Genomic DNA, 17,415 nt, shown 5'->3' on the forward strand with positions numbered 1-17,415 from the left:
AATCTGATTTCTAAGTGAGTATGCATGTGTGTGTGTGTGTGTGTGCGTATATGTATGTATGTATGTGTATATATATGTATAAAATAAGCATCGAAACAATTCTTAAGCATCAAAGCCATTTTTCAGAGAATATGAATGGGAACACAAAAACTTTTCTTTTACTCGTGTTCAGTGTTTGGCCGAAGCCATTTATTATCAATCAACAGTGTTTACTCTTTTTAAATTATAATGACCCTGATCAAAAGTTTACATACCCCAGTTCCTAACCCTTAAAGGGACTCCGGGAGGCGGTGCCAAGAGGTTAACATTTATGCTCATAAGCGTGTATTTGCTCACGGCGCAAAATTCTGCTTGGGAACACAGATTGTTCTTGAGTAAAAAAAGAATATGCACTGTCTGTTTATGGGCCTGTGTGTACAGACACGTTGTAAACAATGGGCTGCTTTTTAGATCTGTAACAAAATGTTGTAGTGAGCTTTTTCAAACTGCAGTGTGCAAGAAGCCTATGGGTGGCAGTCCTGAAAGAAGGCCAGGCAAAGATCTTAGTGGTAGAGATGGAGCGATGAGGGACATGACTGTCGTGGCATCACTGTGGAAGGATATTTTGGCAGGCAAGCCAGTCTGCAATAATGTACAAATTTAGCTTTGCATACAGGCACATTATGGCAAAAATCCTGGAAAACGAGTAGACGCTTTAATTGCGACCGTTCATATTTTTATTTTTTTTTATTATTATTAAGAAAAAAATTTAAATTAAAAATGGGAAGAAAAAATTTACATAAATGTGAGTACAATATACTGTATATTGTTTTATAAGAGATTTATCTGCGGTAGGGTCTGCATTTCCCTTTCTCTCATTTTTTTTTTTTTTTTTTTTTTATCTTTTAACTTGAGCATTAGTTACCCATAAAAAAATAAAATAAAAAGCCACAGTGCACTAAATTAAAGCATTATATGCCTTTCATGAAATTGTATATAAAATATGCTGAATAGTTAGTGTTAAGTTAAATAGGAACTTCATTTCCCCAGTCTGTGTGTGTGTGTGTGTGTGTGTGTGTGTGTGTGTGTGTGTGTGTGTGTGTGTGTGTGTGTGTGCGTGTTTGTTTTTTTATTTTATTTATTTATTTTACCCTCTTGACTCTTCATATCCACATAAACATAGCCACCTGCCCAGTGAATTTAGTGTTGTCCAGTTGTCCCCAAGCCAGGTCCCATGCTTCTATCTTTCTGACATCATCAAGGGGAGCCCGGCTATCTATTTTGGGTCAGAAAGCTAATGATGCGTGCCAGCTTCACCCTCACCTAGGGCTATAGTAGTAGAGGAGATGTCCTCGCCTAGGTGAGAATGGAGGAGAGGGGCAGGCCAAACACTGTGTGTGTGTGATTAATATATATATATATATATATATATATATATATATATATATATATATATATATCTCTTGAAAAAGTTCATATCCCCTTGAAATTTTCCACATTTTGTCATGTTGCAACCAAAAAAGTAAATGCATTTTATGTGATAGATCAACACAAAGTGACACATAACTGTGTAGTGGAAGGAAAACGATTAATGGTTTTCAACATTTTTTACAAATATGTGAAATGTGTGGCATGCATTTGTATTCAGTCCCCTTTACTCTGATACTCCTAACTAAAATCTAGTGGAACCAATCACCTTCAGAAGTCACCTAATTAGTAAATAGAGTCCACCTATGTGCAATTTGATCTCAGTATAAATACAGCTGTTCTGTAAAGCTCTCAGAGGTTGGTTAGAGAACCTTCGTGAACAAACAGCATCATGAAGGCTAAGCAACACACTAGACAGGTCAGGGATAAAGTTGTGGAGAAGTTTAAAGCAGGGTTATGTATAAAAATAAAAATAGCCCAAGCTTGAACATCTCACGGAGCACTGTTCAATCCATCATCTGAAAAGGGTAAGAGTGTCGCACGACTGCAAACCTACTAAGACATGGCCGTCCACCTAACCTGACAGGCTGGGCAAGGAGAGCATTAGGCAGAGAAGAAGCCAAGAGGCCCATGGTAACTCTGGAGGAGCTACAGAGGTCCCCACAGCTCAGGTGGGAGAATCTGTTCACAGGACAACTATAAGTGGTGCTCTCCACAAATCTGGCCTTTATGGAAGAGTGGCAAGAAGAAATCCATTGTTGAAAGAAAGCCATAAGAAGTCCCATTTGCAGTTTGTGAGAAGCCATGTGGGGGACACAGCAAACATGTGGAAGAATGTGCTCTGGTTAGATTAGACGAAAATTTTACTTTTTGGCCTAAAAACAAATCGCTCTGTAAAAGCAAAAATCCTGAACACACCATCCCCACACCATCCATGGTTTAGATCAAAACATATATTCATGTGTTAGAATGGCCCAAATCCAGGGTTAAATCCAATTGTGAATTTTTGACAAGACTTGAAAATTGCTGTTCAGACGCTCTCTATCCAATCTGACAGAGCTTGAGCTATTTGCATAGAATAATGGGCAAAAATGTCACTCTCTAGATGTGGAAAGCTGGTGGAGATGTACCTAAAAACACTTGCAGCTGTAATTGCAGTGAAAGGGGGTTCTACAAAGTATTGACTCAGGGGGGCTGAATACAAATTCACGCCACACTTTTCACATATTTATAAAAAATATTTTGAAAGCCATTTATAATTTTCCTTCCACCTCACAATTATGCGCCGCTTTGAGTTGGTCTATCACAAAATCCACAAAAAATACATTTACGTTTTTGGTTGTAACATGTATATTAACCAAAAATAAAAAAAGATTTATATGTTGAAGAGGGTCTGCAACTATGTGAAGTAATGGTAATGAGTGAAGGTCCCCTTTAACTGACACATGGGGGTTGATTTATTAAAGGCAAATCCACTTTGCACTACAAGTGCACTTGGAAGTGCCGTCACTGTAGATCTAAAGGGTAGATCTGAAACGAGGGGAAGCTCTGCTGATTTTATCATCCAATCATGTCCAAGCTAAAATGCTGTTTTTTATTTTCCTTGCATGTCCCCCTCGGATCTACAGCGACTGCACTTCCAAGTGCACTTTCAGTGCAAAGTGGATTTGCCTTTAGTAAATACCGTACTTATCGGCGTATAACACGCACCCCAAGTTTAGAAGGAATTAAAAAAAACAAAAACTTTTAGAAATGAAGTTTTAGGAAAAAAAACATTTAAATGCCCATTAATGCAGCCTTGTCAGTGTCATTTGCAGCCGTGCATTGCAGCCTTGTCAGTGTCTTTTCATTTAAAAATGTCGCCACCGAGATACAGAGCGGATGTCCTGTGTATCTCGGCGACGTTCAATAGTTCTCGGCCATTCTCTGCTGCTTTTCGGGTATTTTCTGCTGCACTCGGCCGCTCTCGGCTATCTTCGGCCATTCTTGGCTATTTCCAAAAGTGGCCGAGTGGAGCCGAAAAATAGCCGAGTGCAGCCGAAAAATAGCCAAGAACGGCTGAAAATAGCGGAAAGCTGCCGAGAACGGCAGAAGAGGTTAGAAACGGCGTGGGATCGGCGTATAACATGCACCCCCGATTTTTCCCCTGGTTTTAAGTGGAAAAAAGTGTTATACGCTGATAAATACGGTAACCCCCATTGTGTTGCTAAATTTGGCCTTTGCTTTCAGACATTGTTGTCTGGTTTTGAAATTGTTAATGAGCAGAAATTTCTGCCTTTTGCACATAAATAATTATAAACTACATAGTGGCTAAATGGTTAGCACTTCCACCTAGCAGCGCTAGGGTCGTTGGTTTGAATCCCAACCACGACATCTCCTGCCTAGAATTTGCATGTTTTCCCTGTGACTGCCTGCATTTCCTCCAGGTATTCAGTTTTTTCCCCCATACTCCAAAGACATGTTAGGAGGTTAATTTGGCTCGTGTCTATACTGGCCCTACTATGTGTATGCCTGAATGTGAGATAAGGACCTTAGATTGTAAGCGCCTTAAAGGCAGAGACTGATGTGAATGTACAATATACTGTATATTAGGGATGCACCGATAATTGAGCCGCCCCCGCCCCTGGTGCCGCCCATCATGGGAGATCTATAACGCAGGAGAGCCGCCTCCGCCGTCTGGTTCAATAGAGCGCCGGGAACATCACAGCTTTAATTTCAATAGCTGTGTTCCCCTGCCGCGCGCCGTCGCATACAGCCCCTCCCCCTTGTCCGGAGGAACTGTGATAGACAGATTACCCTTCCAGATTGGACGGGTGATCTGTCTATCACAGTTCCCCGAACAAGGGGGAGGGGCTGTATGCGACGGCGCGCGACGTGGAACACACAGCTATTGAAATTAAAGCTGTGATGTTCCCGGCGCTCTATTGAACCAGACGGCGGAGGCGGCTCTCCTCTCTTTTCGCTGCATCACTGGCTGCACGGGGGACAACGCACTGGCTGCACGGGGGACAACGCACTGGCTGCACGGGGGACAACGCACTGGCGGCACGGGGGACAACGCACTGGCGGCACGGGGGACAACGCACTGGCGGCACGGGGGACAACGCACTGGCGGCACGGGGGACAACGCACTGGCGGCACGGGGGACAACGCACTGGCGGCACGGGGGACAACGCACTGGCGGCACGGGGGACAACGCACTGGCGGCACGGGGGACAACGCACTGGCGGCACGGGGGACAACGCACTGGCGGCACGGGGGACAACGCACTGGCGGCACGGGGGACAACGCACTGGCTGCACGGAGGACAACACACTTATCTCTTATCATGTCGCCAGTCTCTGACCACCTCCCGTACCATGCCGCCAGTCTCTGACCACCTCCCGTACCATGTCCCCAGTCTCTGACCACCTCCCGTACCATGTCCCCAGTCTCTGACCACCTCCCGCACCATGTCCCCAGTCTCTGACCACCTCCCGTACCATGTCCCCAGTCTCTGACCACCTCCCGCACCATGTCCCCAGTCTCTGACCACCTCCCGTACCATGTCCCCAGTCTCTGACCACCTCCCGTACCATGTCCCCAGTCTCTGACCACCTCCCGTACCATGTCCCCAGTCTCTGACCACCTCCCGTACCATGTCCCCAGTCTCTGACCACCTCCCGTACCATGTCCCCAGTCTCTGACCACCTCCCGTACCATGTCCCCAGTCTCTGACCACCTCCCGTACCATGTCCCCAGTCTCTGACCATCTCCTGTATAAAAATATTTTTTTAAAAACAGTCATTTTCGGTATCGGTGCTGTTTCGGTATCGGTTTCGGTTTTCGGCCTAGTGTATTTTTCATTTTCGGTATCGGTTTCGGCACCAAAAAACCCATTCGGTGCATCCCTACTGTGACGGCGCTATATAAAACTACCTGTAACAAATAAAACCATACATACTTAAAAAGTTTTATTTAACACACACAGTAAGGGAATATTAAACTGCTCTCTTTAACTCCTCTTAAAGCGGGAGTCCGCCGTTTTTTTTTGTTTTTTTTTAAAAGCCAGCAGCTACAAATACTGCAGCTGCTGATTTTTAAAATAATGACACTTACCCGCCCAGCGCGCCCGCGATGTAGGCACCCGAAGCTGATCTCTCGATCGTCTCTCGGGTGCTGCCGCCGCCATCTTGGGTATGGGAATCAGGAAATGGAGCCTTGCGGCTTCATTTCCCGGTTCCCTACTGCGCATGCGCGAGTCGCGCTACGCAATAAGGATGGTCCCCGCTGTCTCTGGGATCCGTGTGTTTCCCAGCAGGCAGCGGGGGACCTTCGGAAAGGGGCGTAGATTCTGCGGAAAAGGGCGTACCTTCTGCAGAATCTATGCCGGAAGTGGGTGCAGATACCTGTACTGTACAGGTACCTGCAACCACCCTCCCCCCCTGAAAGGTGCCAATTGTGGCACCGGAGGGGGGGAGGGTTCCAATGAGCGGAAGGTCCACTTTAGGGTGGACCTCCGCTTTAATGTTGGCTGATATTATACAGTGGGAACCAAAATAATTTTTTACTATAATGTAGCTAAAAAATGTTCCACGTTAATTGATTCTGCATTCAGATATAGCAAAGAGCTTAGCATGTCAGGTGGAGAGGATCTGGAATTGCAGTATTGTCAGTGAAAGCTTACATTTTATTACTTACGTTTGTGTAGTCCATGCATAGTATGTCTTTTTTGTTTTTTGGTGATATATTGTTTATAACAAAAAAAAAAAAAACACAGTAAAGAATCACAGCATAAAAGTCTCTCTTTTAACCAAAGTGATATCTCCACATTTTAGCCTAGTCTTTATTTTCCATATAACTTGGAGACTTGAGAACACAGTTGAGCTGTAATCCTGTGCTACAGACATATGGACAGATCTGCAGGGCTGTCATTTATCTTCATAGCTGGAGAATCCGATTAGCTGTTACATCTGCTATTTCAGTTCCTGTAGTGTGGATGAGATGAAAACCCAGGTCTAAATCACAGCACATGAGGACATTTGGGGGTAAACAGAAGCTGTACGGAGATTTAGCTGGTGTCGCTGAAAATGCAGCTTGATAAATGTACGCCTATGATTCTTGTTTCAATGCCTAAAACAATTCCATTTTTTTTTTTTTTTTTCATACAAAATCAGAAACGCTGAAAGATTATTTCACTCAAGAATACAGTAGTTTGAGCCCCTTTTTTTTACAAGAATATATTGGAGCCTGATAGGGTAGAGTCAGGGTTAAAGGGATAGCTATTTATAAGGATAGATAACCCAACTTTATTATTATTATTTATATAGCTCAAACAGTTTATACAGCACTTTATATATTGTACATTCATATCAGTCCCCGCCCTTGAGGAACCTACAAGCTAAAGTCCTTACCTTGCATGCATGCACTTATTATGGCCTATTTAAAAAGGAGCAAACTAGCCTACCAGCAGGTCTTTATAGTGTGGGAGAAAACTGGAGAACGTGGTGGAAGCCCAAACATGTATAGGGAGGAAATGCAAACTTACTCCTTTTCACTTTTGTGACCATCTTAATGGCATGCAGTGAGGTACAATATGTATACTCGTTTTTTGTTTACAGGGATAGAGGTTAGTGTTAGATCCCTGGTGTCTATAGATGCAGTCATTTTAGATTTTGCATGGTTTTCTAAAGGATATCAAAACAAAATTGTTTTATTGTGGGATGTAATGTGTATATAATATGGCTGCACTTCTGCTTCTGTGACATATTTCCCAGCTGAGATCCAAGATGAGATCTTTATACAAGATAGAAGAGGTTTGTCCATTTATATTGGTAGTAAGTCGTTGCCTTGGTCAGAACACTACTTCTAGGTGGGAATGCATGTTTTTCCACAAATTCAGTTATGCAATATGGAGATATATAATACACACACACACACACACACACACACTGTATTTATTGGCGTATAACACTCACTTTTTCAGTGAGTGCAAATAGCGTGTGCGTGTTATACGCCAATACTTTAATTTAATTTTTAAGTAATTTTAGCTGCCTTATTTAAAATGTACGTTTTTTTTTTTTTTTCCCTGAAACTTCCCTCATAAAATGAATGTGGGTGTTATACACCTGTGCGTGTTATACGCCGATAAATACAGTATATAATATTATATCATATTTTTGTTTTCCTGCAGGCCATCATCAGAAATACAGGGTGGAATCTCATTGGACCCATAACAAAGTGCATGCTTACTAATGAACCTGGTAGTGACAAAGAGAAAACCTGTTTACAGATGATTAATGACCTGATACAGGTAAGGCAATTTTGCATTTGGGTTTACAGGTGAAACGAGCAGTTGGTTTGCTATGTCTGTTCAACAGATGGTAAGTTGATGCCACAGTAGAACCAGTTTGTCTGTGGTGACTGTAAGGCCTCATTCACTTGGGTAGTTTCAATGCATACGCCTGTGTGAGGCTGTGTTTACCTGCTCAGGGCTGCACTTTGCATTCCTGTACAGGAAGTCCCATCATTACCCTTTGGGATGCAGCAGCTGCATGGACACAGCCGCTGCTCCCAATTTGACATCCGTGTGGGTACAGGTGTATAGCCTGCCAATTAGGTCTGCCCTATATTGCTGTACTAGCCTTTGGCTATCGTGAGTATGTACTCATTACTTTTCTTTTACCAGTAAAGTTTTATCTGGTAATGCACTAGACTTGCACCCTTTTGTTTTTGTGTATGTCTGTTTTCAAGATTTCCCAGTCTGAAGAGGGCAGGGTCGGCGGAACTTACCAGTCTGAGACAAGAATTCATACTTGAACGATCTATACTACAGTCCTTCTGGTCCTCACAAAGTCATTAACACTTATTTGGAAATACATCTATTTTCAGATAGATAATAGTAGACCTCTTGTGGTGCTGACTCATGGGACAAATGTAAATCGTTGCGCCGGCAATCAGAGGATCGCTGGAGCCATGCAGGTCCCTGAAGACTGTTAATGCCAGCTGGTTGTCCATACATTGTACAGACAAGCAGTGTCACGCTGACAGGAAGGAATCTGTGAACTACCAGGGCACTCAACAACGCCATGGAAACTCAATGAGAACTACAAGCTGACAGCTGAAAAAGCTGTCTGTAGGTAGTTCATCCATTTACAGAACTCTGTGAATGAACAACGTGGCTGTATGCGCAGAGCCCCCCATGGCCACACTCGTTTCAAAAAGTGACAGCTAGTATGGTGAACTTCTCCCCATATTGCTGTCACAGAGAATGCGGGGATTGCCAAGCAGCTGCAGGATCAGGAAAATGTTCCACCTTAAAAACAGGTGGATCAGGGTACTACCTCATTATGTAAGCATCCTTGGCAGTGACGGGACAAAGCCCTTTAACATCCAAGGCAAAAAAGGCTACAGTGAGCCCCCTTTCTATGAACTACTTTGGCAGGATAGATTGCAGCTCCCACCCCTTTGCGTCCCTCTTGCTGATGCACCCAACATCTCTTGCTTATCCCTTGACCTGCCCCTAATTATTGGCTCTTCAGCTTGCATGCCAATAGGTGGATCTGCTTGGTATCAGGTGGATACAAAATTATATGGGTATCTTTCATTCAAGACCTTTCATGTAACTAACTTGTCTGACAGAGCATAGTAACTGCCTTTCCCTTCACGTCAAAGAGCAAAAGGTGCTGCATGGCTCATCATTCACTGACGGGGGCTGTTAAACTATATCCATGTTTTGACTATGGCATTCTTTACACAGCCCTTTCACAACCAAGTAGGAGGTACATTATGCCATCCATGCTTTCAAACAATTCAGACTGCAAATAAAAGTAAATGTTACAGAAATGCAGAAAAATTCATAATTGAATGTGTGTAATCTTATTTTGTAGCTGTGCAATCCAAAGGAGACCTTGCTGGGAATTCTTGAACAGGTTGATGAAGCAACAGGAGATCTTCTATCTCGGACTATCTTGGCATTGCTTCAGCCTCTGCAGACAGGTAATATCAGTGCCTCTTTATTGCACAAAGAAATATGGTTGGCTTACATAGCATTGTTTTCTCAAAATACAATGGAGGAATTAAAAAAAAAAAAAACTGGAGCAGCCAGGATCTTGTTTGGTTAAAGCAGAGCTCCACCCAAAAGGGGAAGTTGCGCATTAAGCACTCCCCTGCCACATTTGGCATGTCATTTTTTTGGGGGGGGGGGGGGAGGTTCCCGCTTCTACTTCTGCAGTGATCTGATCCAAGTTCTCCTCTCCTACTTCCTTAATGCATTCTTCTGGGACATGTCACAGAAGACTGCCGGACCATTCAGCAGCCACAGCTCGACTCGCATCCGGTTGTGAAGCCACAAGCTGTTTCTCATTCTATTTTCAGTCATGTTATGCTTTTTAAAAAAAATAAAAAGCAGAGAAATGCTGGGGTCTGGCTACAGTCCTCTTGAACTTTATGCATTTAAAATCATCAGCAAACACAAATAATAAAACTTCTAACGTGTTTCAGCAATGCAGACTTCATCATAGCTGTCTTGTCGTCGTCATCGTATATATGTCTATTACATATTGGTGGACCACACAGGAAGTAGACCATGCTGCCAATGTCCGTCACAGCTGTGGTAATCAATACACTTTCAACTTGTGTGGCCCTTGGTACCCAATTCTCAAAAGAGACAGAAATGACAAAATACAAACAATTACAGAACTTATTTGAAGTAACATTTAAAAAAATACAGTGAGGTTGATTTACTAAAATTGGTGAGTGCAAAAACTTTGGCAAAAAAACCCTGGAAGTTGATTGGTTTCTATGCAGAGTTGCACCAGATTTTGTACACTCCAGTTTTAATAAATCAACCCCAATGTGTCTAAGTACAACTACAAACATCTGAGACCATAAATCTTATAGCAGTTGCGGCGTAGTGGATATGGACAAAAGAATTGTTCTCTGCATACAAGAATATTATTCCTTTTTAAATAGGAGGGGAAGTTTTTTTATTTACTGTATTATTCCCATTATATTGCTTACATATAGTTCATTGGGGGACAAAGAGCAGAGCAGCCAAAGAGACGGGTATAAATCTCTATTGCAAGCACCATTGCAATATCCAAAATATATAGGACTGCTACTTGCCAGCAAGGAAAATGCAAATAAAGACAGGTCAATATTTGTTAGTTCCTTTAGTTAGTTTATGATCTTGGTAGTGGTATAACTATGTAGATGACGATTTTTATTATTTGTACTAGTAAGGGTATACTTTTATGATGCATTTTTCTTCTTCATGTTTTATTGCAAGTTGTTGCAGCCCCAAATTGTGTTTTTTGTTTTGTTTTTTGTTTTGTTTTGTTTTTTGGCCTCAGTCACCCAGGCGTTGCAGCCCATAAACCATGAATTGGCCATTAGTACATGCGACTGGAGCCACCACATGCTATGTGCAGACATGCAGGTCTTTGGAGGACACAGGGCCGCTCATCCTAGTTTGACAGGCGTGTGAATGCAGTTGCGTGCCCCCTGTGTGGGTTCAGTGCCGCCCACCTTTTTATATCTGTTAAATTGGGCCTAGTGGCTACAGCCACTGCGTCCCTGTAGACTTACATTGGCTTTCTGTGCGCAGCACCTGGTGGCTCCAGCGGCATTACAAAAACACCCAATTAATGGTGTCCAGCCCTCAGCACCTACAAAAATGAGGCCTTTTACTTTTTCTTTTGTTCTTTACATAGTATCTGCTTATATCTTGTAGTTCTCCTGAAGCTTGCAAACAAGAAGTCCTACTCTGTGGGTCTGTCATTGTCCACTGTCCATTCTCGGATATCCTATCTGCCAGTACCATACACTGTTGAGCAGATTAAAGAAGACAAGCATTCCCTTTGCAAGTGCTGTCTTGCCTTACTGCAGTTTGTACAGCCATTCGTTGATCTTGTATCCCAGACCACAGACATTACCAAGGAGCAAGATATTCAGGAGATGAGGAAGGAGCTCCTTACATTGTAAGTGTAAATTTAGCTTAAAGCGGAGTTCCACCCATTTTCTGCACTTTATTATTATTATTATACAGGATTTATATAGCGCTGACAGTTTACACAGTGCATTACAACATTGGGACAGACAGAACAATTACAGTACAATTCAATAAAGGGGGGAATCGGAGAGCCCTGCTTGTTAGAACTTACAATAGAGGAGGGAGGGTCAGATTATATAAAAGGGTAATATCTGTAGGGGATGAGCTAATGGAGAAAATAGTGCAGTTGTTAGATCAGCAATTCTCAACCAGGGTTCCTCCAGAGGTTGCTAGGAGTTCCTTCAGCATTGGGCAATTTCTGCCTCTCAGATAAGTTCCCAATCACACCATTGATCTTTTTAGCTACCTGTAAGGAGGTAATTCTTCCCAATGACCACAAGTGTAAGGACCATTCTTCCCACTGACCACCACACTATCGTATCATGAGTTGTAGATTTCTCATTTTTAGCAGTGGTTCCCCGAGACCAGAGAACTATTTGAGGGGTTCCTCTGTGTTGAAAAGGTTGAGAAAGGCTGTGTTAGATGGAGGCAGGATAGGCTTCTCTGAAGAGGAAAGTTTTCAGGGATCGCCTAAAAGTGGATAAATTTGGAGACAGTCTGACAGATTGGGTTAGGGAATTCCAGAGGGTGGGCAAGGCTCGGGAGAAGTCCTGGAGGCAGATATGGGAGGAGGTGCTTTATTGTGTATCCCCTTACCTCCTCATTTTCCCAATGCAATTAAAAAAAAAAATTCTACTTGGAAATACCTTTTTCAATATTCTTTCTCCTGCACTTCTGCCCGTTCCTGCCTAGCCGATTACGTCACTAGACGATTCGCAAGGGTTCCTGGGATAGCGGCTTCATGTGTCCCAGGAATCTTTGCGAATCGCCTAGTGCTGAAATCTCACATTATTGGAATTATTGGAAGAAGGAGAGCCACGCAGCGGCATTACTGCACATGTGCAAATCAGGTGGTGCATTCTGGGTAGCTAGCTGCACGGAAGTCCCGGAAATGAAGACAGGAGGTCTTCGGATGTCCACAGCTAAAATGGAACCCGCCTATTTTTTAAGAAAGTAAAAGTGCAACACAGATGACATGTTGTAAAGGTTAATATAAATGTTTGGACAAATGCAGAGCAGTCTTTAAAAAAAATAAGTGTTTGGGGGACTGGACCTCTGCTTTAAAGTGGTTCTAAAGATAAATGTTTTTCTACTTTTAATGGATTCTTTGCATTAAAGTAAAAAAAACATTTCAATAGCATCCCCCCAGCCCTAAACGCTTTGAGTCCTTTCTTGATCCTGCGATGTGCCTGCTACAGTAGTTCTCCTCTATTTGTCTATTTACTGGGGGCTTGGAAAGCATTGTGAGCTATTGGCTCCTGCTGCTGTCACTGAAGTCTAGTCAGGAGGGAGTGGGGCCAGGGCCAAGTTGCGCTGTGCTTGTCTATGGGCGCACATAGCCCGGCTCAGGAGCATACTTGCATGAGTGTCCCCTCAGCACACTGCTTGCTGAGAGAGCATTTGAAGAAGAGGCAGAGTGTAGAGTGCTGGCAGGGGACCTCATAAGGGGAAGATCAGGGCCGCTCTTTGCAATATCCTTGCACATAGCAGGTAAGTAGAACATACATTTTATGAATAAGGAACAGAGCTTTACAAAAACTTTAGCGTTTATTGCATTTACATATAAAATAATAAGTAATAAGCTGTAAGAGGCTGAGTAGAAATGGATACAAGAATGGTAGCACGTATTGAGCCCCTTGTAAATAAAATTGGGCTTTTTTTCTCTGTACCAGCCAATCAGATTTCATCTGTAATTTTTAAGTTTAAAAAAGGGGAGTTTCTAATTGGATGGTAAGGAATATGTCTCTGGTTTTCTTACCTGTTTTTATTCATATGATGGCTTTTTTTTGTTATACTAGTTGCTTAATGAAGATACTATTTAATTGTATACATTTCTACATGAAGTTCTAAAAAGTCAACAGAAAAATGGTAAATCAAATCCATGTGATTGTATCAGTTCTTATTTTATTGTGTAGCTATAAACACTAATCTCTGCACAAAGTTCTCAGCCAAATACATTTATGGAATCAGTGCTGGGACAAGGTTATTCAGCGCCCAGGGCTAAGATGCCAAACTGCCCCCCCCCCCCCCGTTCCGTTAGGGTCAGGACGCCCCCATCCCTGCAATAAACCATTGCACCCAGGGCAGCCGCCGTCTCGGCCCTGTGTGGAATTAAATGGTATGGAAATCCTAACCTTTAATTATTATGCTTTGCTCCCTTTCAGCCTGATTAAAATATACCATTGAAAGTGTTTTTATTATTTGATAAGTTTACAAAATTACCCGTTGATCCTGCAAGAAATCCAGCACTGTTCTGTCTTTTGTTCACTCTCCAGTATTATCAGGAATTGTGTTAGGAATACAGATTGCCTCCTGCCTATGTTATAGAAAAGAAAAGTGGGGGAGGTATTTTGTAGTTCAGCCCTAAAGTGACAACACCACCCCTTCACAAATACAGTACAGTAAGTGAGCAACAGGAAGCATGTTACTGGAAAGGATCAGCAGGTAAAACAAAATTTCTTACTGAGGGGATAAGGGGCTACAAAAGAAGCAGACTTTGCATTTTGCCATACAACTTTGTTTAAAACCCCGAGGCGCACTGTCTCCTGGGAGTTAAGTGTCATGCTTCCCATGGGTCATTGTGGAACGCCACCACGAAATCCAGTTATTCTGACGATATGGGTTTCCCCCATCGGATAATGCTCGGGCTGGACTGCACATGCGCAAATGGAGCAGCCAAAAATTTCTGAGGATGAACCACTGTTTATCATCCTCAGAGATTTTTGGCAGTACCGTTTGCACATGCGCTGCGCCTTTGGACACAGATTTAAAAAAAAAAAAATATCTTACAGGGGTTATAACCCTGCCTTGCTCTACCCAAAATGAAAGCAAAACGTTTTTTTATATTTCTACGTTAAGGGCACTTTCACACTGCCCCCGCTGCTCTTTGGTCACAGTGCGGGTGCAAGGCTCTAAATTTGAAGTGTGGCTGTAATGATTACAACAATAATGATCCTTTCTAGATGCCCTCATACTTTATATTTTACATTTGTCACAAGCTGTTTAGGTTGTCTGACGTTTCCCCTCCTCACTGCTCAGCTGAAATTGGAAGAAGATGAACTAAATGACAATCCTTTCTTTGTATTTGCTGAAGGCATCATGGTAAGCACAAGGAGAATGGAATGGATTTATTTCCTATGTATAGGTCTTATTTCACATATTCATTTCTTCATTGTATTTGGTAAATCCTATTCACCCTGATTGTTTCCTTAGAAAACTATTGTTTTAATGGCTTTAATGTCATACAGCTTACAGTTTGTACAATTTTGGAAAGGCTTAGGGCAAGTTTTAGTATTTAATATCCCCAGTCCCCCCTCCTCCCGTAACCCCTAAACTAACCTAAGATGGACCATCATCCCGCCCACAGATGCTTACTTACCTCCTCTGACACAGCCGCCCCCTGTGTTGTCTACATCCCGGCTGGTAAAAATCTAGTGCTGGACTGCCCACACTTGTGCACTAACTTCCATAGACTTGACGTTGGTTCTGCAGTACATTCAAGTCTACAGTATTGAACAATTGTGTGCAAGCAGCCAGGCACTAGAATTATACCGGCTGGGATACAGACCATGCGATTAACGGCCACTATTGAAGGAAGAAAGTGATCCTCTTTGGGGGAAGGTCTGGAAAATGGTGGTTTGGCTTATGGCAGACTGGGGGGGCTGGGGATTTTTTTATTTTATTTTTTCCATCAAACGAGCCACAGTCCTCCCTTTCCTCTTTCATAATTTACTATCCATAGGTGACAGCTTAAAAGTCTTTACAGGTTAAAACTTTATATTTATAGAGGCGGTCTGATGCTAGCATTACTGCCCATGACCTGACGTTCACGCTGATACATCACATGTGTGGGATGATCGTTGCGGGACCAACGAGCGAGAGCAAAAGGGGACAGAGTCACTTTAATTTATTTTTTTAATTATTAATTTTTTTTATTTTATGCTATTGCTTTAAAAAAATTATTTTCCTTAATATTACTTTTATTGCTGTTACAAGGAATGTAGGCATCTTTATGACAACAATATACAAGTGACAGGTACTCTTTATGGGGGAGATCTTTGGTTTATAAGACCTCAAATCCCTCCTCTTGTCCTTAAGAGCATTCAGAACACCAAGATCAATGTTTTTAAATGCTTGAAATTTTTATTTATTTTTTTAAATGGCGGCGTTTACATCCGGGTAAACCGGAAGTGAGGTCATGTCATCACTTCCATGTTACTATAAAGGAGAACCAATTAAAGCTGATCCTGGTTTTGTTCGGCTGTCTCCTTGTGGGACCGAAGAGCCTGAGCAAGCCTCGGAAAGGCTAAGGAAAGGCAACATTTTCAACACAGAAATGCTATTATTGCACATTTTTATGTTGCAGGGTTTTCTTGTATCGTTGGGGGAACCTCTACCCAAGGCGTTTATGCAAAACATTCGCAAAGCTGAAAGCCTGGAAAATGAGGATACTGTGCCTGAGAAGGAGATATATACCTCTGAGAATGTGGCCTGCCTCTCTTACCTCTTGTTTGTTCATCATATTGGCATGGACGCTTTCCCATTTGTATTTGGGTGAGATATCTGAAAATGTATAAAATTAACCTGTACGTTTTATATTCTGTTTAAGTTTTTTAAGTATTTTATCCTGTTTGCGCTTCTTTTCATCCCACATAAAACCCTCTGCACCTGCCCCTCCTGCTGGTCTTCCGGATTGTCCTGCTTCAAACTTCCAGCAATCGTGTGTTGTGGTCATCAGAGCTAGGCTATAATGCCCTATTTACTTCCAGTACCAGGTGTTGGACAGGCACAGTCTGATCTCAGAGACAAATGAAAAATTGGTGGGTTTTCTGGTTGCAAAGACCTGATCAGCAGTAGTCTGCATGGCTGCCCAAGTAAAGTCTAACGCCAACCCAAACTTTTTTTTTCTTTTAGTTTTGCTTAGAGTAAAAGTTTTTGTCTTGGTAATATTACTGTCTCTGATCCCTGGTCTCTGACAAGAAATGAGGGGACAGCAAGATAGGAAGACCCATATAGTAAGAATAACCCCACAGGTTCTAACCCTTCCCCAATTTCCCATAAAAAGTGCTCTGATGCTATTACAGACAAAATTATTACTTTTTAAAAAAAATTCACATAAAAAAAGCTTTCTTTTGGTGGTATTTGATCACCTTTAGGCCAAAATGTATTCTGGTACATGTCTTTGGTAAAAAAAATAAAAAATACCAATGAGTGCATATTTGACTTCCATGAAAGCTATAGCGTCTGGTATAGATACTGTATATATTATTTATTTTTAATACTAGTAATGGCAGTGATCAGTGACTTATAGTGAGACTGTGATAGTGTGGCTCAGGCGGGCGCTGCCTACAGGGCTCAGGCATGCACTGCGTACAGGGCTCAGGCATGCACTGCGTACAGGGCTCAGGCATGCACTGCGTACAGGGCTCAGGCATGCACTGCGTACAGGGTGCAGGGCTCATGTGTGCACTGCATGCAGGGCTCGGGCGTGCGCTATGCACAGGGTGCAGGGCTCGGGCGTGCGCTATGCACAGGGTGCAGGGCTCGGGCGTGCGCTATGCACAGGGTGCAGGGCTCGGGCGTGCGCTATGCACAGGGTGCAGGGCTCGGGCGTGCGCTATGCACAGGGCTCGGGCGTGTGCTATGCACAGGGTGCAGGGCTCGGGCGTGCGCTATGCACAGGGTGCAGGGCTCGGGCGTGCGCTATGCACAGGGTGCAGGGTTTGGGCGTGCGCTGCGTACAGGGTGCAGGGCTCAAGCCTGCCCTATGTACAGGGCTCAGGCATGCATTAGCTCAGAGTGCAGGATTATTGATTGCGCTATGTACAGAGTGCAGGTGTGCATACCTCACAGAACACCCCCTCCCCCCAGTACAGATCTCTTCTCTCCTCCCTCCTCCTTTCCCAGTACAGACCTCT

General features: G+C 43.0%; 1 protein-coding gene across 1 annotated transcript in view; it reads left to right on the forward strand.

Moving 5' to 3' along the window:
* The window catches only part of GLMN (glomulin, FKBP associated protein), a 91,157-nt gene that overhangs the window by 21,076 nt on the left and 52,666 nt on the right, over nucleotides 1–17,415 (forward strand). The window contains exons 4-8 of the mRNA XM_077452920.1: nucleotides 7,580–7,699; nucleotides 9,276–9,384; nucleotides 11,120–11,366; nucleotides 14,497–14,599; nucleotides 15,864–16,051. Coding sequence (XP_077309046.1) covers nucleotides 7,580–7,699; nucleotides 9,276–9,384; nucleotides 11,120–11,366; nucleotides 14,497–14,599; nucleotides 15,864–16,051 — 767 coding nt within the window. The remainder of the gene's footprint in view (nucleotides 1–7,579; nucleotides 7,700–9,275; nucleotides 9,385–11,119; nucleotides 11,367–14,496; nucleotides 14,600–15,863; nucleotides 16,052–17,415) is intronic.

The sequence above is a fragment of the Lithobates pipiens genome, unplaced genomic scaffold, assembly GCF_037356315.1.
Source record: "Lithobates pipiens isolate NorthernLeopardFrog02 unplaced genomic scaffold, aLitPip1_a1.2 Scaffold_23, whole genome shotgun sequence".
Taxonomy (NCBI): Eukaryota; Metazoa; Chordata; class Amphibia; order Anura; family Ranidae; genus Lithobates; species Lithobates pipiens.